The sequence below is a fragment of the Typha latifolia genome, chromosome 6 (genome assembly GCF_019914945.1).
Source record: "Typha latifolia isolate L0001 chromosome 6, TyphaL0001v2, whole genome shotgun sequence".
NCBI classification, from domain to species: domain Eukaryota; kingdom Viridiplantae; phylum Streptophyta; class Magnoliopsida; order Poales; family Typhaceae; genus Typha; species Typha latifolia.
Window position 1 is genome coordinate 908812 of NC_133091.1, and position 21266 is coordinate 930077.

The 21266-nt window shown below is 38.2% G+C and overlaps 5 protein-coding genes across 7 annotated transcripts; 4 read left to right on the plus strand and 1 right to left on the minus strand.

Annotated features, from left to right (window-relative positions):
• The first annotated feature begins 796 nt into the window (after positions 1–796).
• On the plus strand, positions 797–4852 carry LOC140791344 (serine carboxypeptidase-like 27). Its single transcript, XM_073141877.1, has 10 exons — positions 797–950; positions 1139–1447; positions 1552–1647; positions 1747–1839; positions 1928–2013; positions 2099–2359; positions 3069–3196; positions 3299–3394; positions 4217–4322; positions 4462–4852. The coding sequence occupies exons 1-10, from the start codon at positions 878–880 to the stop codon at positions 4600–4602; spliced, it is 1389 nt and encodes a 462-aa protein (XP_072997978.1). The 5' UTR covers positions 797–877; the 3' UTR covers positions 4603–4852.
• An 849-nt stretch (positions 4853–5701) lies between these two features.
• LOC140791374 (uncharacterized) lies at positions 5702–6426 on the plus strand. Its single transcript, XM_073141916.1, has one exon. The coding sequence runs from the start codon at positions 5838–5840 to the stop codon at positions 6159–6161; it is 324 nt and encodes a 107-aa protein (XP_072998017.1). The 5' UTR covers positions 5702–5837; the 3' UTR covers positions 6162–6426.
• Positions 6427–7949: 1523 nt separating this feature from the next.
• LOC140791373 (zinc finger protein MAGPIE-like) lies at positions 7950–9156 on the minus strand. 2 transcript variants are annotated; one of them, XM_073141915.1, is made up of 3 exons: positions 8918–9156; positions 8419–8836; positions 7950–8251 (listed from the first exon to the last, which is right to left on the minus strand). In XM_073141915.1, the coding sequence occupies exons 1-3, from the start codon at positions 9039–9041 to the stop codon at positions 8050–8052; spliced, it is 744 nt and encodes a 247-aa protein (XP_072998016.1). In that variant the 5' UTR covers positions 9042–9156; the 3' UTR covers positions 7950–8049. The 2 variants fall into 2 exon arrangements, with proteins under 2 accessions (XP_072998016.1, XP_072998014.1); XM_073141913.1 differs by having other exon boundaries at positions 8419–9144.
• A 1571-nt stretch (positions 9157–10727) lies between these two features.
• LOC140790093 (phosphoinositide phospholipase C 6-like) lies at positions 10728–15396 on the plus strand. 2 transcript variants are annotated; one of them, XM_073140019.1, is made up of 9 exons: positions 10728–11179; positions 11919–12115; positions 12722–12857; positions 12931–13164; positions 13295–13521; positions 13708–13825; positions 14062–14214; positions 14286–14372; positions 14876–15396. In XM_073140019.1, exons 1-9 carry the CDS (start codon positions 10856–10858, stop codon positions 15167–15169), a joined length of 1770 nt encoding a protein of 589 aa, XP_072996120.1. In that variant the 5' UTR covers positions 10728–10855; the 3' UTR covers positions 15170–15396. The 2 variants fall into 2 exon arrangements, with proteins under 2 accessions (XP_072996120.1, XP_072996119.1); XM_073140018.1 differs by lacking the exon at positions 14286–14372 and having other exon boundaries at positions 10733–11179.
• A 1579-nt stretch (positions 15397–16975) lies between these two features.
• Positions 16976–21173, plus strand: LOC140791410 (uncharacterized). Its single transcript, XM_073141968.1, has 6 exons — positions 16976–17488; positions 18407–18535; positions 18605–18725; positions 18821–18902; positions 20356–20509; positions 20639–21173. The coding sequence occupies exons 1-6, from the start codon at positions 17201–17203 to the stop codon at positions 20771–20773; spliced, it is 909 nt and encodes a 302-aa protein (XP_072998069.1). The 5' UTR covers positions 16976–17200; the 3' UTR covers positions 20774–21173.
• Positions 21174–21266: the final 93 nt, after the last annotated feature.

Sequence of the window (21266 nt, forward strand, 5' to 3'; positions counted from 1 at the left end):
TTCTTTTTTTAAAAACACACAACGCCTAAACTTCAAAAAATCCCTGGTTGGTGTAAACAAAAACGTCCAAAATTTATTTTACCTTCAACTTAGTTTTTTTTTCTAAAATAAATAAATAAATAAATAAATAAAAATAAAATAGTCCTGGACAGCTTTTTATAATTAGACAAGATAGTTGAATAATTATAAACACACTGTATGCTTCAACTGCATTATTATTCACATCGTGCTCTATATAATTATTTATCATTTAATTTATATAGTTTATTTTTAATACTTTGTTTTATCATAAGGATTAGTTAAATTAATTATATATATATAATAACTTAATACACGTGGTAAATATTTAATTTTTATTTTGAAAAGTAGCACAATATTCTTTATAACGTCAGCTCCTGTTATGCCGAAATCAACTCAAATTGTCTTTAACCTACCAAAATCAAAATACAAAGGTCTAATGATACATACTTATACGATAGGGTGTGAATAATAATAAAAATAAAAGGTAGGGTGGTTTTAATAAAGGTTACCTCGAGTCGCATCAATCTTCCATCACAATTATCCCGATGCAACAAACTCCTAAAACCGGGGCTGGATACGATCTTACTTAAATCTGAATTCCTGGTCGGCACGGGAGTCCACCGCCAATTGTAACCCATTAATTGACTCCCCCAGCTCATTCCTCCGCTGGTCTCGTGGGACCCGTGCCTCTTTCCCACCATAACCGGTCCCATTTCCTCGTCGTTTCCCCCTCCCCTTAAACTCCTCTCTTTCTCCTTTCCTCTCTTCCCTTCTTCTTTACTTCTTCCTTTATTCCATTCATTACTCCTGCCTCCCAACCCCCCACGACGCAATCAATGGCTATTCCCGCCAACCCATGTGCTATTCTCCTGCTCTATTCTTATTCTATTATTGCTTATCCCGGCATTATTCTAACCTCGCGTATTGCGGTAAATCTCCTCGTTTCCCGTTGTTTTTATGCTCTAATCAAGCTTTCTTGCAAGTAAAAGAACCCATCTTTCCTGTGTCTCTGATCTCGATGTCAACGGTCTCCCTCCCTTTTCTTCTCACTTGGGTCTCTCCCTTTCCACACAAGGGGTGATGGGTCTCACTCTCGTGTTGCTGCTCTTGTTGGTAGGAGTGGGGTGCGGGTTCTTGGTAGATCAAGAGAATGATCGGATTACCTATCTCCCAGGGCAACCCGCCAATGTGGGATTCTCCCAGTACTCCGGATATGTTACCGTTCATCCTGGACATGGCCGTGCTTTATTCTATTGGCTTATTGAGGCAGTGCCGGCGGCTGGGGAATCTGCGCCGCTAGTTCTCTGGCTTAATGGCGGGCCCGGGTGCTCGTCGATCGGGTATGGCGCGTCAGAGGAGCTCGGCCCCTTTCGGATTGGCTCAGATGGACAGACCCTTTATCTCAATGGCAATTCATGGAATAAAGGTGATTTCGGATGCAAGATGTGATTTTTATGGGGTTTGAGATTGTATTGGTGTCATTTGAGGCTGACCAACTTGGTATTTTTGACTGTTTTTGGGTGTTTGCAGCCGCCAATTTGCTGTTCTTGGAGTCCCCGGCCGGAGTCGGGTTCTCGTACTCGAATACTTCGTTGGATCTGTATACATCGGGAGACATGAGGACAGGTTTCAGTTCACTGTTTCACTACGATGCTTATAGAACTTGTTTGCTGGCATGATCTGATACTGTGTAATGACTTCTTTACTCCCTTTTGTTTCTGCTAGCGATGGATGCCTATGCTTTTCTTGTAAATTGGTTTGAGAGGTTCCCTCAATACAAGCATCGGGAGTTCTACGTCGCTGGCGAAAGCTATTCAGGTTCTATTTACCGATAGGTGTTTCATTGAGTCATTTTTGACAGCTATTCTGCAACAAAGCTCTTAATCATTCATCTACTTCATCTCAGGGCATTATGTCCCTCAATTATCTCAGATTATCTATCAGAGAAATAAGGGGATCCAGAATCCCATCATTAATCTCAAGGGTTTTATGGTAAATTTGGAACTCTTCCATAATATACCTCATTTAATTTCTAGTTCGGGTTTGAGACTTCATTCTGATGGAATGCTAATATCAGGTAGGTAATGCTGTTACTGATGACTACCATGATTATGTGGGTACTTTTGAGTACTGGTGGACACATGGTCTGATCTCAGATGCCACTTATCATAAGCTGAGGGTTACATGTAACCTCCAATCCTCACAACATCCTTCAGTCGAGTGTGTAAAGAACCTCGATGCAGCAAGTACTGAAGAAGGGAATATAGACCCATACAGCATATATACACGCCCATGCAATAGCACTGCATCTCTCAAGCTCAGCTTAAGGGGTCGCTATGTAAGCTAATCTGCTCACTATACTTTCTTCTTCTGAGCACCATCTTAATTTTGCCTTTTGATTAATCTTTTATAAAATTTAAGTACTTATTTGCAAGTTGGTCACACCACAATAATATTGACCAGAAAGACTTATGAGAAGTATTTATTAAATCTCTCATTTGATAGAACACAAAATGTTAAGACTTTTATGGGCTACCTATATGTCCAATCATGCTTCTGGGTAAGATTAATGAGTAGAAACCCAGCAGCAGATTTTGAAAATGAGTATAGTTCTAACTGCGAATTGTAAGATGCCTGCTTGGTGTTGCAAGAAGAGCAAAATATGAACTGGCTTCCTTATGGCACAAGTCAGATAATAGCAAATGGAAGAAGATATATTACATATCTCAGAGTTAGCAGGGACCTTACAATGTACTGATAGGGAGTAACAACTTGATTCAATTTAGAAGTGCCACAGAGGGAAGCGAGAGACCAAAATATATCTAAAGGTAGAAGCAGTCAGAAAAGGGGGAAAAATAAGCTGATGGTCCTTAGACTGATGAAGGGGATATAGCCCCACATAAAGCTGAATGGTACTGTTATTATAATAGGATTCATGCAATTGATTTGTCACTTCTTCATATCATTGCTGATATAGAGTTATGTTGATTCATCTCACTTATGAACTGCTGCTTTAATGATCTGATATCATTTAAATTTTTATTCAGCCTTGGATGTCCAGAGCTTATGATCCCTGCACTGAGAGATATGCCAAGGCTTACTACAATCGTCCGGAAGTGCAAAAGGCACTCCATGCTAACATTACTGGGATTCATTATCCATGGGATACTTGCAGGTATATTTTCTTATACATCAACAAAATTTACTGCCTGAACTTTAAGTGTATTTTGCATTTTATTTTGACATTAGAGGAATTAATTCTCTGCATCCGTATTAGTGATATCGTTGGAACCTACTGGGCTGATTCTCCTAGATCTATGCTTCCTATTTACCGGGATCTAATTGCAGCTGGTTTAAGGATATGGGTGTACAGGTACTTTAATTTATCATCCAATTTCATTTAGCAATAATATGCTGACCTGCTGTTATTTGTGGTTGTTTGCTTGAAAGTTTTAGATTGGGCATAAGTGTATCACTACTAAAATGTAACAGGCCCACAAAATCTGTCGGGACCATATTGTAGCAAGGCTGTCTATGATAATATTACCGAAATGAAGATCTTTTTTCTAATTCCCATCATATGTGAAAATTTTACTTTTCTCAAAAGTAAGTTCCAGAAATTCACACTTTGATTGGTATGGTGATTACTCACCTACAATTCTCATTGGTTTTACTCTTTTAGAGAAGGGCACAGATCTAGTAATTCTGGAACTTGCTTTTGTGAAGTTCATTATTTCCTTTTATCAGACTTTGAATGGAGTCAATGGACTATTCATATCACATGGACTATTAGTTTCCCTCATATATTCTGTAATTTTTGAGAATTTATGTGACAACGCGCATGCCAATACAAATACAAGTTTTAAACTTGGTAATAAGTTCATCTTCTAGGAACCAAGGATTGAGGTTTTGTGCAATGGTAATGATCAGGAGGCTTCAGTTTAAACTGTTTGTAGTTGGTTACATGAATCCATTTATGCTATTCAGATATATAGCGGTGTTCTTCAGCAAATAACAGCCAAAAAACCAATTGCTCACTAATTCTGTGAAGGCTTCTTCCTCTTTCTTATTTTCAATGGATTAGCTAATAGCAATTAGATGAAGATGACAATTCCTGCTGCCTTTTTAACTACTTGTATTATCTTCACGTTCATCACTCCATCTCTAAATACTTCTCTCCTTACCCTACTGGCAGCGGAGATACAGATGCAGTAGTCCCTGTAACTGCAACCAGGTACTCGATAGATGCCCTCAAGCTCCCAACTATCATCAACTGGTATCCGTGGTACGACAAAGGAAAGGTCAGTTCACAATTCCTTCACTTATCCATACTTGAAGAATCCATAGTAACCATGAGAGTAAGTTGATACATAGCATGGTGGATTTGTAATTTAGATCTACTAGTTTCTAAATGAAATCTCTTTGATGTCATTTTGATAGGTTGGGGGGTGGAGCCAAGTGTATAAAGGATTGACATTTGTAACCATAGCAGGAGCAGGACATGAAGTTCCTCTCCATCGCCCGCGACAGGCATTGATATTGTTCAGACATTTTTTGCAGAACAAGGCCATGCCTGGCTGAAAAACAAAGACAAAGGCATCTCCCATCTATGTGAGAGCTGGGAAGGCTGCTTCATTAAATGATAACTAATGCTTAAGCTTAGGACAACTATTGTTATAGGTTATTAAAATTCCTTTTTTTTTCTGGGTCTAATTAAAGCTCTTACATAGTATTTGCATTCATAGCAGCCACTCTACCAGTGATGTTAATGATGGCTGTCCAACAATAAATGATTAATGGATGATTGTTTGACAATATTTATTACAAATATGCGCTGTATTTAATATTTAGAAAATTTTATATAATTGTCACTGAAAACTTTCAAAATATTATAATTGCTGTTACTTTCTTTATTAAATATTATAATTGCCACAGAAATTATTATGTTTTTTTAAATATCATTCCTTTAGTTAAATCTAACTAGTCATAATTAAATAGTAACTTAGATTTACAAAAGATTAGTTTGCCTGTATAAATTATAAAAAGTAATTTAAAAGCTATTTTGTATTATATCAACATTATTACTGATAAGTATTTTACATTTTAAACTAAAAAAAGGAGTATTTATTAATTTTAATAGAAGAAAATTATAATGATATTATGAAGTAATCAAAAACATTTAGTGGTAACTCTGATACTTTTTAAAATATAGTGGCAATTATAATATTTAATAAAATTTCAGCGACAATTATGTCAAAATCTCTAATATTAATTATCTGGTACTCGATCAATTTGCAGTCTTTATATAAATTTGTTCTTTTTCTTGATTCTTTACCTAAAATTTATTATCTAATATTTTGTTTTGTGGATAAGTGGGTATAAACTGGAATATGTAGTGTTGGTGATTAAACTGTATCCATGGGGTTAGTGGTAAATATTATTGAGATTAAACTTAATGGACATATTAAAGTAATTAAGTTGATTTAAATTAGAAAAACAAATTAATTAACGTAAAATTAAACCTTGTTATTATATTCTATCCCCGTTGTCCTAGTCCTCCTCTCAACTCTATTACACTGCTCCCCGACGTCTTAAACCTTCTCCACGCGACACGCGTCCATCCCGGGGTCCTTTATCCCCCCACTTATCCTAATCCGCCAGATATCTCCACGCAATACCCGGATAAACTTCGCGTTCCCCCTGACAGAGAGATACTTGGATCTCGAGCTTAATACAAAGCAAAGAGAAGAGATTTTAAACCTTAAAATCCTCGTTTTTCTCTTGTTCTACTCTTATAATTGTTCTCGATTTCGACGATGGTGAGAGGGAGCTCGCAATCGCAAGCCTCGGCGACGGGCGGGTCCGGATCCCGGCCGGCCACGGCAGTCCCACGAGGCACGCCGGCGGCGGCGGCAGGGATGCGGAGGAGGAGGGTTGGCGGCGGAGGCGGCGCCGGTGGATTCGGTGGCGGGGGAGGTGGGAGCAATATGCTTCGATTCTACACCGACGACGCCCCAGGGTTGAAGATGACGCCCACGGTGGTGCTCGTGATGAGCCTTTGCTTCATCGGATTCGTCACCGCTCTCCATGTCTTCGGTAAGCTCTATCGCTATCGATCCGCCGCCGCTGGTGGTTCTTGATTCGCCTCGATGTAAAAGGATCACGGGGTCGACTTGCTTGGTTTTTGCTTTGGTCTAATGAAATCGATGCTTTTTTTGGTGTTTTTAGCTGGTGATCTTTTAAGATAAGTGTTAGAGGAGAATGGATCTTTCTCTGTTTCCTTCTCCTGTATCGTTGTAGGGTTTGATTTGCTTCTGAGTTGATATATTGTGCTTTGTTAAAAAAAAAAAAAAAAATTGGGGTTTTTGTACGCTGAAATGGTTAAATTCTCCCTATTGTGCTCCATTTTGGTTTTGTGGTAATTTAATTCCAATATTATTGATTTACTGCTGTTACTACTACTGGTTTATAACTGCATTTATTGTGTTGTTAAACACGTGGAAATATCTGAACTTTTTTTTATACTGAAGTGATGTGTTCATCTAAACTACTCGATGCAAATATTGTTAATTAGATAGGTGTTAAAACTATTAGACCCACCATGGTGGTGAGATTGTATGATTGAGTAAATTATAAGACTTGGTTTGGGCGATTGGAAGGGACAGACTGAACAGAGCAAATACCAAGTTTGGCAGTAGCTTTTTTTCTCCTATAGTGACAGATGTTCTCTTAAAAGTGTACTGATTAATCTTTATGAAGAGAGTCACTTGTAAGATGCTAATTAAAGTTTAGTTTCCTGCTCGATATATAATGGAAGCAGTTTTGTAGATGTGGGGTTTTCAATCTGAGAATTCTGCTTGGCTTTGTGTGGAGGGTCCTCTGATTCGAGTATTTGGATAGCAAAACTTATCATTTTCCAGATATCTCATCTCTTTACACACAGGTATGGATTCAGGGATATTTGAAGCTTAGAAGTGGTATAGCCGCATTGCATAAGAAAAGAATTTTCATTTAGTCTCCAGTGCCCTGACATGGATCTTAGTTTCGGCTTGATTATTTACGCCACAGGTAACATGATTGTTGATGTTAGTCACTTCCTTTATTGGCATTTCTGTGGGGCTGTTTCGTTGATAAAGTTGTTCTGATCTCTTCAACTGGAGGTTTTCGTTACTAATATTTACAATTTATCCTGTCGTGTTTTTAGAAAATGAATGAAAACGGCGAAAGGTGAAAAGAAATACTGCTTTGCTGTTTGGGTTGATGTCTCTCTTGAGAAAAACAAGTCAAAGATAGATCTTGTTTTCCTTCTTTGCTGGTTAGATTGTTCTATTATTCTTTTCTTGCTTTCTAGGAAGTGTGTACTTTCTTCGGATCTATTTCCTTTTCCCTTGCCGACATCTTTTCCTTATTATTTCTCTTTGCCTTTTAGAGTCCTATAGCTAATAACACATTGTTCTTTCCAACTTTCTGTTCTCAATTTGCTTCGTCAGAATCTTTGTTTTGTTCCTGACATATTTCAGCCTTATAATTTCTAGTGCCTTGAATCTCATTGCACCTATCCTCTATTTACAATGAAATTTTATGATTCTCTGAAGGTCTGTCACCAATAGGCGAAATTATTTTCTGTTTGCTGTATTAGGAGTTATTAGCCTGGTGAGATCGTTCAAGGTTCTGTACCTGATATCCTGGTGAAATTAAGAATGCCAATGCCTATGATGCTCATTGATCATCTTCCTCCTATTTTGTGGTTGATGCTGCTTATAATGTGTGATAAAGCTTTGCCAAACTCTGGTGCCTGACCAAGCGTACAGATATGTTCATGGCAATGCTTCTTTACACAAGTACGATGCAGATGAGTGTAGAAAGATGCTAAATTGTCATCTCTTCTGCAATGCAGAATAGTTATCAGGGATGAAACAAAGCATGAATTTGCTCCAGTGAATAATTTATTTCACGTAAACTGAATCGAATCCATATACATTTGGGTGCGTTCTTTTGATACATCAACCTGGGTATCGTGAGGACATCTTACAGTGCTTCCTTCGCTCTCTGCTCGTCCTCGTCTTCTTCCGTCTGAGTCGACGCCTGTCCCCATAAGCTCGGGAACAGCAAGTCATTGTTAAAGGTGTTAGCTTTAAAGCGCAAATCATCCACAGCTTCGACGCCTTCATCGCTTTCTGCTGCTGCTGGTGCATCACAGGAAGCTCTATGCACTAAGTAACTCTCCTTTCTGCTTCCCAACCACCAGGAGATGAGTCAATGACAAGTAGTTTTCTTAATGAAAGAGGAAAAGTTTAGTTCTTTATTCATACCATATCAGATGACAGCGGAAATGGGAAGCAATTCTTTTTGTTCCAAAAGAAAGAGATATAGAAGGCCAATTTATAACAAGGTTACCTGGAGAAGAGGGTGCCACATAAGCACTCGTATTCCCGGCTCCCGCAGATCCGCACGTGCGCCTTCCAATCCGTGCGGACGGCGTACCTCTTGGAGCACGTGCCGCACGCCCACTTCCTCTCCCCGTGCTTGCGGCGGTAGTGCTTCTTAATCCCGGTGAGGTCACCCAGCGCCCGGTTCGGGTCGTGGTGCACGCACCCCTCCTCCGGGCACACGTACGCCCGTTTTAGCTTCTCTGCCGACGACGACGACGATGACGATGGCTTCTTCTCGGGGGAGCTCCACGCCTGGCTGTGGCCGCGGCGGTGGATCCGGAGGTTCTGCTCGCGGCGGAACTCCTTGCCGCACGTGTCGCACGTGTAGGTGCTCGACGAGAGGAGCGTCCTCGGGGAGAGCGTGATCACCTCCGCCTTCGGATCTGAGCAAAAACGAGGGCTTATTTGTGTGATGGAACGAGGACTCTCGGAGGGGGGAGCGAGGAAGAAGGTCTCGGATCTACCTGGATTCCCCGGGAGATTTCTTTTCCTCTTCGAACACGATGCCGAGGGATCGGAGTCTGGATCAGGGTTTGGGGCTTCTTCTTCTGCTTCTTCTTCTTCTTCTTCTTCTGCTCCGGTCATCATCTTCTTCTCGGGATTGATCGCGCGATCGGTCCGATGCGCCTGAGGAACTTAGTTTTCCTTGTAATTCTCCTTTTCTCCTTGCTTTCGTTAGGCTTTCAGACCCGGCCCGATCCTGACCATACTGGGCTTGGATTAAGTTGGGTCCACGTCAGGCTTACGTCTATTGGATTATTGCTTGCTTGGCCCAACCTTGGTCCTCCTCGGGATAAAAGAGTTTATCCGGAATAAATCCTCTTTTATCTCAAAAGTTTTTGTCAAATAGATGTCATCCCATTTTAGAAAATGACCAATTTGCCCCTCTCAAACAATTTACCTAAATATCCTACTACTTGGTAATACGCCTACTTGTGATAGTATCTTTACCCGGGGTGTCAAATAAATGAGTTGCTCAGGTTCGGTTTGAATTGTGCTAAGCCTATTACTTTATTTTGGGCTTGATATGAATTTCGAGTCAAGTTTGAGTTAAAGTCGGCTTATTAAAGCTCCACCCAATAGAGGCTCAAGTTAAATATAATATATATATATATATATATATATATATATATATATATATTCAACCTAGTTTGAAAATAATCAGGTTTCATACTTAAGCTTGATTCCGCTCTTTTTTATCTCAAGTTGAAAAATATGCTTAATTTAGTCTTTAGCTCGGCTCGAGCAATATTGAGCTTAAATCTCATTTATGCTCATAATTTTTAATGTGTAAATTATGGTAAAAGAATTTGACCAAATTTTTTTAAAAAAATCATAAGTAGATAATATAAACAGTTTAATATAAAATTACTTAACTCTTAATCTAATAGGTTTCCCATTCTTTCTTTTTTGAGAGAATAATGGGATTTCCCGTCTAGCTCTAAAAAACACTAAAAATAAATATTTATTTACATGAAACCAAAGAAAAGATAATAAAATTAATTTGATTAATTTAATCTTAAATCGAACCATTGTAATCAAACACTTATTTATCTATTATATCATTACATTTATTCTTCGTTTTCCAATTAAATACCAAAGAAATTGGAAAACTATCGGCTTTCCTTATGTGATAAATCTCTATTATATTTAGATTCTAATTTCTTCTCATCCAACAAAGCGATCAACTTCCCATGTGATTGATCATTGATGTGATTATGACTTCCAAATTCTAATTACAAATATATCACGGAAGGCTCCTCTTTTGACTTAAGAGAGCAAAACAAAGATGCACCGAAGCTTATTTTAATATATAAAAATCTTATCAATGGCACTAAATCTTGTTCCGTTCTTCTAAAATTATTTTCAACTCCGGTGTAAAATGAATAAAATTAGTACGACTTATTCCCATTCCACTCAAGTTGGTTCGAACCAAATTACTATCAAATTGGTAGGGATTAGGGAATCGCTTTATCGCTGCTAATGACACCCTGCCCATCAGAACAACTCATCCAGCTCAAAAGGTAAACGGACATCATTAATAATTAAGCAAAATAGGTCTCGTGTCTTTTACACGTATACACCTCTATTTTATTTATTCATGCCAAAAGATTGAGAATAAAGTTCATATTAAAATCTCGAGGAGTGTAGACATCAATAGAGTTACTTAGAGGTGGTATTATGTAAAAGAATCATTTTTAAAAAGGTTAAATCCCGCCTGTGTCTTTGTCACGATCCGAATCCACCCCTCCCCACACCAAAGTCGTCCACTACGTCCCCGAGGACGAGGACTTCCCCCTCTTTATAATCCCTCCCAATGCCTGGGCCATGGAGAAGCTAAAGAGATCGAGGTGAGAAGAAACGAAGTGAGATCGAGAGGAGGAGAAGTGAAAGGGATTAAGATGGGGAGCTACAAGTATTGCATGTGCTTTACCAGGAAGTTCCGGTGGAGCGAGGCGGCGCCGCCGGCCGACGTGAAGGTGGCGTTCGCGGCCTACGCCGACGGAGAGACGCAGATTAGTGCCGAGCAGTTCCGTCGGTTCCTCGCTGAGTCGCAGGGCGAGTCGGATGCCTCCCTCGCCGATGCCGAGAAGATCGCCAATCGGATCCGGCAGCTCGACGGTCGCATCCACCTTGGGAACCTCGGGGCCAAGCACTTCCTCACGCTCGAGGATTTCCACCATTATCTCTTCTCCGACGATCTCAATCCGCCTATCAAGTCGGAGGTACGAATTGCCGCGTATCTGGGGGATTTGCTTTTGATCTATGCGGATTTGATAGGTAGATGCATGGGATAGATGGATGAAGTGAATGTGTGATGTCATAGTCGGATAGATCTCGCTCGATCTACTTAAAGGTACTGTTGTGGTAAAGTTTGGATTTTGGGAGTAGATTAATAGGTAAAGTTTCTTGCTTTGGAAAAGAAAATTTGAACATGGTGAATTTGAATGTTGAGGTGAAGTTGAATCATAAATAATTACTCTTCTCTTTATGTTATAGTCGCAAATCAGATAGGATATTTGTTGTTTATCATAGATTCAGATATTTTACGATTCTGCTCAAAATCCTGGAAATATTAGTTGGTTTCTGTGTTTCATAGATTTTTAGATTTGAACCTGAGTTGCAAAACGATATTAGTTTTTATGTAGGCTAAGCAGTGTTTGCTTTTAGTCTTCTCCCTTTCTCCTGCTTTCCAATTTTAGGGGTTAGCAATAAGAAGCCAAAAAATTTGTTAGTATTTTAGTATATTGATCACAGCCTCTCTGCTCTGATCAATTCGTTAGTTTCTCTTATGGCATATACAAAAGTAGTATAAATTGTTAATATGTTGATTTAGTATTTGAATCCAAAAGAATTCTAAATCTTTGGCTTTTCCTATCAATAGATCATTTTATAAAAGAGATACATCTGACTGGATATTGCTTTACTGTAAATGATATACTTAGCAACTCGTCCTTTTCTCAGGTTCACCAGGACATGACTGCTCCAATATCCCATTATTACATATACACAGGCCATAATTCATACTTGACTGGGAACCAGCTAAGCAGTAACTGCAGTGATGCCCCGATCATAAAAGCATTGCAGAGAGGCGTGAGAGTTATTGAACTGGATATGTGGCCAAATTCTACAAAAGATGATGTCGCTATTCTTCATGGAAGGTATTGATGTTCGAACATCAACTGCTCAATATGTAGTATTAGGATTTTTGCTCATTGTACTCAAAACCTCTTACTCTTAAATGTTTGATTTTATTTTGAAAAATTACTCATGAGACCTGTCAATATATCCTTTCAGATCAACTTGAACACTTGATGATGATCTTCTTGAGCTGAACTCCAATATAACATGAAAAATTATCATGATTTTCTTTTGTTCTGCCTTGTGCTGAGATAGGTCAAAGACCTGATACTTCTGCTGGTAGAGATGTGATAAATCATAAATGAATACATCAAAGCTACTGAAAGGTCTAGGTATATGTGGGGGAAAAAATGATTTTCTATTGAAAATAGTCTACGAGGCCTTTTTCCCTTCTATGATTTTGCACAAACAACATCATGCATATGTTTCTAAAACACAGTATACCAGATCCTTTGTATCCTTTCTCGCATTGCAAGACCATCTCTTAAGTATTGCCTTCATTTTCTTACAACTAGTCTTAGCTGATCAAAATAGTCCAAACATAGAAAAGAGAAAGTCACATTGTACTATACTAATGCGCCCTTTCCTTTTCACACATCTCTTATTTATTCTTCTGAAATTTGAAGGACGCTGACTTCTCCTGTAACACTCATCAAGTGTTTGACGTCCATTAAAGAGTATGCTTTTGTTGCATCTCCATATCCTCTTGTGATCACACTAGAGGACCATCTAACACCAGATCTGCAAGCAAAAGTAGCTGAGGTAAGTTTCATACTTTCTTGTGCAAGTGTGTAAATTTCATTCGATCTTCATGTTAACTGCTAAATAAATATAGATGATCACTCAAACTTTTGGAGACATGCTTTATCACCCTGATTCAGACACTCTGAAGGAATTTCCGTCTCCTGAAGCTCTGAAGAATAGGATTATTATCTCCACTAAACCACCAAAGGAGTACCTTGAGTCCAGGGGTGATAAGAATGACTCTCATAAAGGGAAGGATTCGACTGACGAAGAAGCCTGGGAAATGGAAGTTGCAGATTTTAAACCTGAAGAATGTGATGATAAGGTATGTCCGCACTTCAAGAGGATGTATATCTCCTTTCATAATTCAAAATTTTCTTGTGTGGCACCTATTGCTACTGTTACTGCTAGATATGATTGCAAAACATAATGAACTTGATCGGCATGAGGAGCAGGATGATGAAGATTCTGATGATAATGATGATGATGCTGATGATGATGATGCTAAATTTCAGCAAACTTCTGCCAATCAGTATAGAAGTCTAATTACTATTCAGGCTGGGAAACCTAAAGGCCGTTTAAGAAATGCACTAAAGGTGGAGTCTGATAAAGTTAGACGTCTTAGTTTGAGTGAACAACAGCTTGCAAAGGCAGCAGCATCTCATAGCCCCGATCTAGTAAGGTACATTTGTAGTTTCTACAAACACTTAATTATGACAAAATTTTATTATTCCCGAAATGCTAATTTTTTCCATGTATGCATTCATAACTAATCATAGCTAATTCTTAGTTACTCGCTCTGGCACACTTGTAATGCCCCTTTATTCTTTGTTTCACAAGTTCTTGATTTTTGAAACCTGATGTACAGGTTCACTCAGAAGAATATTCTCAGGATATATCCAAAGGGTACACGCTTTAATTCTTCCAATTACAATCCATTACTTGCCTGGAAGCATGGCGCTCAAATGGTTGCATTCAATATGCAGGTTAACTTCTTATGGTTAAACGTGAGCTTAGAGTTTGTCAATTATGTATCATTATGTGGTTAATTTATTTCATTGAGCATTTGCCAAAGTTATTTTGGCAATTGTATCATCTACTTTTCTAGTGCGCCAGATACGAACTCTTGTGCCAAAATTGTTGGCATTATGTAAATGTACCTAAGTTCACTGAACTACCATTAATATGCTTTTCCTAGTCTTGATCTATCTCCCTTTGACAGGGATATGGGAGTTCACTCTGGTTGATGCAAGGATTTTATAGAGCCAATGGGGGCTGCGGTTATGTAAAGAAGCCTGATTTCTTGCTGAAGACTGGTCCACATGGTGAGGTGTTTGATCCAACAGCAAGTTTGCCTGTTAAGAAAATTCTGAAGGTGGGATATTTGTGACTTGTGAGTTAATTTTGTCTATTCCCTATTTTCCTATTTAACTATTCTGACAATAGGTTAAAGTATACATGGGGGATGGATGGCGCATCGATTTTAGTAAGACACATTTTGATGCCTTCTCCCCTCCAGATTTTTACACGAGGGTAAGAGACCTACATTCAACCAGTACTTTTCCTTATCTCTACCTCATATACTTGTATACTTTGAACAGGTTATGTGTCTTGCCCCCGGTTTAGAACTATATGTCCATCAGCCTTCAGTATAGAAATAAATTTGTTAGCTTGAAAGAGCTCGAGTTCGCATCGTTTCAACTTGGTTCAAGCTTAATAGTTTATTAACTATTTGCAACTCAAACTTTGAGTTGTTGAATGAAGGAGATGAACTCTAGTGCAGAAAACATCTCCTGAGCTTTGCATAAATTAGCTCGTATAAGTAACTAAACTATATATCGTGTATTCTAATATTGCATATTAAAACAAGAGCTCGAGCTGACCTCTCGATTTGTTTCGAGCCCAAGTGAAGTTTGAGCTAGAATCTATGAATATGCAATTTTGAACAAACCTTCTTACCTCAGCTAGCTAAAGCTCATCTCACTACAACATTATTCAGTATAGGAAATGACTGGTCAATATTAATCATTCTCCAGGTAGGGATAGCTGGAGTCCCAGCTGATGCTGTGATGAAGAAAACAAAGACGATGGAGGACGAGTGGGTGCCAATATGGAATGAGGAGTTTATCTTCCCATTAACTGTCCCAGAATTAGCTTTGCTGAGAGTAGAAGTTCATGAATATGACATGTCTGAGAAGGATGACTTTGGAGGGCAAACCTGCCTGCCTGTATCAGAGCTAAAACCAGGGATTCGTGCCGTGCCACTCTACGACCTCAAGGGAAATAAGTTCAGATCTGTAAGGCTACTCATGCGTTTCGAGTTCGTCTGATACTCAGGCATAATCCTATTGTATGATGGATTGTGCCTCAGTAAGAGATCCTATTGCAACATCTGGTAATACATTCTTATTTAGCCTTGAGGTTGAGAGTATTGTATTGTATCAGTAAAAGAGATCAGCTGCAGTACCTGGAGGTGAAGGACATGTACATATATTTAATCTAAGCCGTTATCATGCTGTGATATATGAATATATATAAATATATCGATGGTTGTGTATGATCCTCCTACTGGTGATTCAAAATTTTCTACGTAAACAGGTGGCATAATTTCGCTGTCGGATTTTAGCATCTCAGCATTTGCATTTTATGCCCTATTACCACAGCAAGAAAATCCTTTTTATTTTACTTGTTTGCATATATATAGGGACAGAAATTTTATCATATATAAGTAATGAGATAAATTGCTAGTTTACTTGTTTCGAATGTAGTAAAGAGTTGATGAACAAAACAATAATATATTCTCAACTCCAAGGTCTTTATCAACATCCAATATAAATAAATAAATAAAGGGAAACTAAAATTTTTTTTAAAGAAATTTGGGGGAAGCTATATTTTATCCTTATTTATTAAATCTAAAAATTCACTCTTATAGTTTCATTTATATTATTGTTCTCTTATGGTTATATTCAAATTAATATATTTAGCTAATTTACATATCATATTTAAAGATACTCGTTAGAGATATAGATACTTAGATAAGTTTCCTAACATATTAAAAATGTGATTAGATTTTAGATGATAAATATATTTATCATATGTATATTTTGATTATATTTTTGTTATATAAAATTCAATAAGTATTTATTTTAGATGGTTTAAAAAAATTATTCAATTATCTATAATTTTATCTCTAATAAATATCTTTAAATTCGGCCTATAGATTAATTAAATATAAAATAATAATAATAATAATTTTAGTTTGAAAAAAAAATAGGTCTAAATATAATTCTCTAATGAATAATAAAAAACTTTAAATATGTGCTCTGCCTTTGATTGACGTCAATCAATCATAACGAGAGAAATCTCAGATCCCTACAATCCGGAATGCAGGAATCTACTGCGGTTTAATTCAGCAGCCTTGGATCATCATTCCTCAGCCAGTCAGTCAAATCTTGGAAAATTAAAAATCCTTTTAACTATATATTTTTTTATTTTTTGTCGTGAGGTCAAAGAGCTATATGAGCTTGGGATTTAACTGCTTGTTTTGGGTTCTGACTCCAGGGAAATCCATGCAGCTGTGGCTTGCTTGCTTGCTTGCTGCTGATCCGCTGCCTAAATTTCCAACATGTTCCTAAAAATTGGAAGTTTCCAAGAAGCTCCATCCCCATCATTCATGAACGTAGAACGCTTTAAAAGGCTTTGTTTCCATTGACCGCCCTCGGTTCTTCTCGTCATTTCGCCTCACACCATGGGTGGTAGAAAGGGATCCTTTGGATCGATCTTAATTGGTTTCCCCCCCTCGACCCTCGTTCTCTTAAGAGTGACGCTAGGACACGGCACTGGAGAAAGGAATCTAAGTTTCATGCTAGATTAATCATAGATTAGATAAAAGGAGCTCTAGTAAAATTTCAGTTATGGCTGTTAAAATTTATTTCCTTTTATGGTTGTAATCGAAGAGCGTAGTCTCCATCCACCAATAAGAGAGCGACAGGTACTCGGGCTGTAGGGGAGTTTCCTATAGCGGAGGATAAACCACTAAAGCTTCCAATCATTTATGGGGTGATGTGTATATTAAGTACATCAAAGTGTTTAATTTATAAAAGCATTATAAAGGCGATAATCCCGTCTGTTAATTTGCAAATTAGTCGACAATTAAATGTTAAATTTTCTTTCGCGGGTCCCACACCGACCCAATCGATTCCTGTGATTACTACTTCGGCTTTTCTCCCCCGCCCTCTCCTTTCTCTCTCCTCGCCCTGACCCAATCCCTCTTCTCTTCCCCTGCGCTGGCCGGTAGCCAACCAATCCCCTCCACGTGCACATCCTCCTCTTCTCCCATCGCTTTGGTGCGGGGGCAAATCATGGCGGAGGCGGGGGCCACGGAGGTGTACGCGCCGGGAACTCAGAAGGCGAAGTCGGCGGTGCAGGCGTGGCGTGCGGTGGTGGGTTGGATGGGTTTCTTGCTCCAGATCCTGCTACAGATCCTGAGGGGTACGCCCTCGTGGGCCCAAGTCCTCTCCTTTGTTGGCCTTGGCCATCCCCTCCTCTCCTCCGCCACCACCACCTCCTCTGTCGAATTCAAGCCGCTTACCTCCGAGATCCCGACCGATACCCCTCCTCCTCCTCCCAAGCCTCTCGATAAGCTCACGGTATGATTTCCAACGTCGTTTCTTTGATTTTTGATGCATAGATTATCTGTAGACCAGAAAAAGGAACGGTCTTTGGTGGTGTTTTTGAGCTGGTTAGAGAGTAAATATGCCAAATTGGGGAAAGTTTGGAACCTGTCTGATGCTTTAATGCTTGAATCTCTCCCTCGCAATCTTTTCTTCTTGTTCAATTTGAGTTGGTCATTTTGCTACTGGATTTGGTAAGGAACGGAGGAAATTGGGGATTCTAAAGGTGGTAGAATTATTGAGTACAATTGCTGCAGCATTTTTTTAGCTGATGTGGCTTGCAAGCATGCCTTAATTAATGATGTCATGGTCGTGTTATGATTGTAAATGGATGAGTTCTAGTCCTTCTGGAAAGTATCATAAGAGATGATTGATAATTTGTTACGGAGAAACTAAAAATTCGTATTCCCAAAATGATGATGATGATGATTACATCAGCAATCATTTCAATTATATTGTTTTGGTGAAAGGATTTATTGTTCTTTTTGTTCTTTCAGAGGAAGCTAAATGCACAGACGTCAGTAAAAATGAGTTTGTAATTTGAGGAAATGCCAGTAATGTTTTCTTGTCACCTATAAGTAATTGTGGCTGATTAAGTCGATTATAGAAAATCAAGACTGTTTGATGGAACTTCCCCTACGAACTGTCCTTTTTGTGAGGATGGATGGGGGTTAGTGTTCGAAGCGTGTGATAAGTTGCATTATATATCGGACCGAATAAAGCTTGAGGAACCTGCCTGAAATTTTCTATGTGAAAAGTAACTCATGGATGTCATAACTAAGCTACACGATAAGGTAGATAGCAAAAGTTTCAGTTAATTTCACGAATTTGAGATTAACATGTTTTTATTACGATATCTATCACTTGTTATATTGGCTTCATTTAAATGTGCAGGTAGTCCTTGACTTGGACGAGACTCTAGTATGTGCCTATGAGACATCTAGCTTACCTAGCATCGTACGTAGCCAGGCAATTGAAGCAGGTGTGAAGTGTTTTGAACTAGAGTGCATCTCTATTGATAAGGTAACTCAACTTTGAATTCCTATCTTATTAATTTAGTATTATCCTATAATTGGGATTCTTGCCTTGAAGGAAGTTGAAGGAAAACAGAAAGTGAATCACGTGACCGTTTTTGAACGTCCTGGTTTGCACGAGTTCCTGCGTCAGATTCATGAATTTGCCGATCTAATTCTGTTTACTGCTGGTTTAGAAGGTCTTCATTTTTCTGATCATTTTGATTTATGTGCCAGAATTACCTTATTATTTTCCTTGATTAACTCATTGGGTCCTCCGCGGTTTGTTTTTCAGGATATGCTAGGCCACTTGTTGATAAAATAGATGTCGAAAATAGATTTAGCCTTCGTCTTTATCGGCCAGCAACAGTTAGCACGTAAGCTATCCTTATCCTCAATAAAGCTGCAATTACTTATGGTGGGCACTTGTGGCCCAAATAATTCCAAAATATGGATTTGGCATATTGATTTCAATTTTCTTGTCTTATTTGACTTCATTAATCATGTGCTCATTTTTGGTTTGGCTGGTACTGTTAATATGCAATGCAGTAATTTTGGGAATACTAATGCATTAGGTGTTACTTTTAGGCTGCTATATCTTTTAAGTAATGTGACATTAGTAAACATGTGATTATATTAAGCTGATCAATGCAGTACATTTCTATAGAAAAGACCGATCAGGTTGTTTCTCTATCTTGAATTCTGTAGATGGCTTACATGCTGAATTTCGTCTTTTGTTCTCACACCTGATTTTTCTGGAGGATTACTCTTTTTTTTCTCAATTTCCAATTCAAATCAGTGTAACTTGTACTTCAAGATTATCTCATGATGTTATTTTTTCATAAAAGCTATATTTGTACTGGGCTTTGTTTATTAAAAAATTATAATAGCTACATAGCACTCATAAAAGGAAAATGCATGTAAGATCCAAATAAATAGAAATTTTTTATGTATCATGTTGCCATATTCTATTGTTAATTTGGTAGTTTTTATGCTTTAGCATGCTATTTGCTGAAACTCTGGTGTGCCAATTCAACTTGTGTGGTAGTTGACTCACTAAAAGAATGCTAATATGCTAGCTTTACACAGCTGCTTAGCTTTGAGTCAGGCTCTATTTCTTTTTGAGAAACAATTCCCATCACTAGCTATTACTATCTTTCTGTTTAACATAAATCAGTAACCAATAGGTATGTTTACTCTTCTGAAAATGTATCATTCCGGGATCAGAGAAGGCTCTAAAGAAAAAGGTAAAATCTTTAAGAAATAGGAACATAAACATCTAGCCATTTGCTAACCTGAAATATTAAATAGGACTTTATGAACATATGTACCTTTTCAGTTTTTGTACTTTTGACTGCAAAAGAACATGATCGAGACACGAGGTTCAGCTAGATGACTGTCATGCAGTCTTATCAATTTAAATACCCTTGCTCTGATGGCATTTGTAGCATTTCTTTGGCATCATTTTGGATGAAAGGGGTGCACCTTACACAAGAAATGCTCCTGTTTAACACTTCACATATAGTTGATTATTGGTTTATTTGTTCCTTGTTTTGTTTGATAGGCTGCAATTAACATTAGCAAGCATATTAAGCAATCTTGTCACTATATTTATTTGTCTTGCATTTGCTACTCATATATCTATACTGGTATAATAAACACACAATTAAACCATTATTAAGCATTTTCTCAATAAATTCTTCAACATCGCCCTAACATGCTACTAAAAATTTCTTTACATATATATATGTAGTGCAGGTTAAAGTTAGGGTGTTTACCTGCCTTGTTTCAAGACACCTTTTCATATTGTGCTGCCCTTTAATGAATCAGGGAATACAGGGAACATGTCAAAGATCTCTCCTGTCTGTCAAAAGATCCCTGCCGAATTGTGCTTGTTGATAACAATCCATTTAGTTTCATACTGCAACCATTGAACGGAATTCCGTGTGTTCCATTTTCTGCCGGACAACCTTATGATGATCAGGTAACAAATGACCTAGCTATCTAAGTTGGAACAATGTTTATCTTGACAGAAGCTGTGTGTCATCACAAGAACATTCAGTTTTGTAATTATTTCCTGATATCATCTTTTTGTCCAATTTTTTATACTCAGCTTCTTGGGGTTATACTTCCACTTCTTAAGCACCTTTCTCTCCAGAAAGATGTACGGTCCGCATTGTATGAAAGATTTCATATGCCAGAGTGGTTCCAAAAACAAGGGATCCCTCCATCTGATCAGACTTTGTGAGGTTTCTGGAACAGAATCAAGAACTCGTGCCAGTTGAGCATATTGAGCAGAAAGAGGCCTACTATGCCATGATTCTCTCCGAGAGAGCACATGTACATTATTAACTTTAGGTGCTTCTACATGATTAATCGGAATTCAGTAGGATATCATTTGATCTGTTCAGCGTGGGTTTGCTATATATATCCAGTAAAGTGCAATTCGATCCAGTTTGGTGGGGAAACTGTATTTATGTACCAGTAACTTAACTTTGATTTGATCATGTCATTGTATGAATATTGTAGCAATTACTATTAGCCAACCCCAATCAGTTGGGACTAATGGCTTTGTTGTTGTATTGTAAGAATTTTATTGATAGTCAAAATGTGTTAACGAGTGATATAATCAGTTGGAGGTTTCAGAAGCTTTCGCGTAGCGGAAAGTAAACCTCGTTTTGGTTGTGTAATTGTTTGTCTGATAATAGGATTATCATTGTAGCTGATTGATAATGGATGAT

Excerpts from the sequence above, each read along its gene's own strand:
- LOC140790093 (XM_073140019.1), top strand. The coding sequence starts at position 10,856 with ATGGGGAGCTACAAGTATTGCATGTGCTTTACCAGGAAGTTCCGGTGG. Across the intron at positions 13,165-13,294 it reads CTGAAGAATGTGATGATAAG|GATGATGAAGATTCTGATGA; the intron begins GTATGTCCGCAC and ends CATGAGGAGCAG. Across the intron at positions 14,215-14,285 it reads CTGTTAAGAAAATTCTGAAG|GTTAAAGTATACATGGGGGA; the intron begins GTGGGATATTTG and ends TTCTGACAATAG.
- LOC140791410 (XM_073141968.1), top strand. The coding sequence starts at position 17,201 with ATGGCGGAGGCGGGGGCCACGGAGGTGTACGCGCCGGGAACTCAGAAG. Across the intron at positions 18,903-20,355 it reads CGGCCAGCAACAGTTAGCAC|GGAATACAGGGAACATGTCA; the intron begins GTAAGCTATCCT and ends TTAATGAATCAG. Across the intron at positions 20,510-20,638 it reads GACAACCTTATGATGATCAG|CTTCTTGGGGTTATACTTCC; the intron begins GTAACAAATGAC and ends TTTTATACTCAG.
- LOC140791373 (XM_073141913.1), bottom strand. The coding sequence starts at position 9,041 with ATGATGACCGGAGCAGAAGAAGAAGAAGAAGAAGAAGCAGAAGAAGAA. Across the intron at positions 8,252-8,418 it reads TGTGGCACCCTCTTCTCCAG|AAAGGAGAGTTACTTAGTGC; the intron begins GTAACCTTGTTA and ends GTTGGGAAGCAG.
- LOC140791374 (XM_073141916.1), top strand. The coding sequence starts at position 5,838 with ATGGTGAGAGGGAGCTCGCAATCGCAAGCCTCGGCGACGGGCGGGTCC.
- LOC140791344 (XM_073141877.1), top strand. The coding sequence starts at position 878 with ATGTGCTATTCTCCTGCTCTATTCTTATTCTATTATTGCTTATCCCGG. Across the intron at positions 951-1,138 it reads TTCTAACCTCGCGTATTGCG|GAGTGGGGTGCGGGTTCTTG; the intron begins GTAAATCTCCTC and ends TCTTGTTGGTAG. Across the intron at positions 1,648-1,746 it reads ATCGGGAGACATGAGGACAG|CGATGGATGCCTATGCTTTT; the intron begins GTTTCAGTTCAC and ends TGTTTCTGCTAG.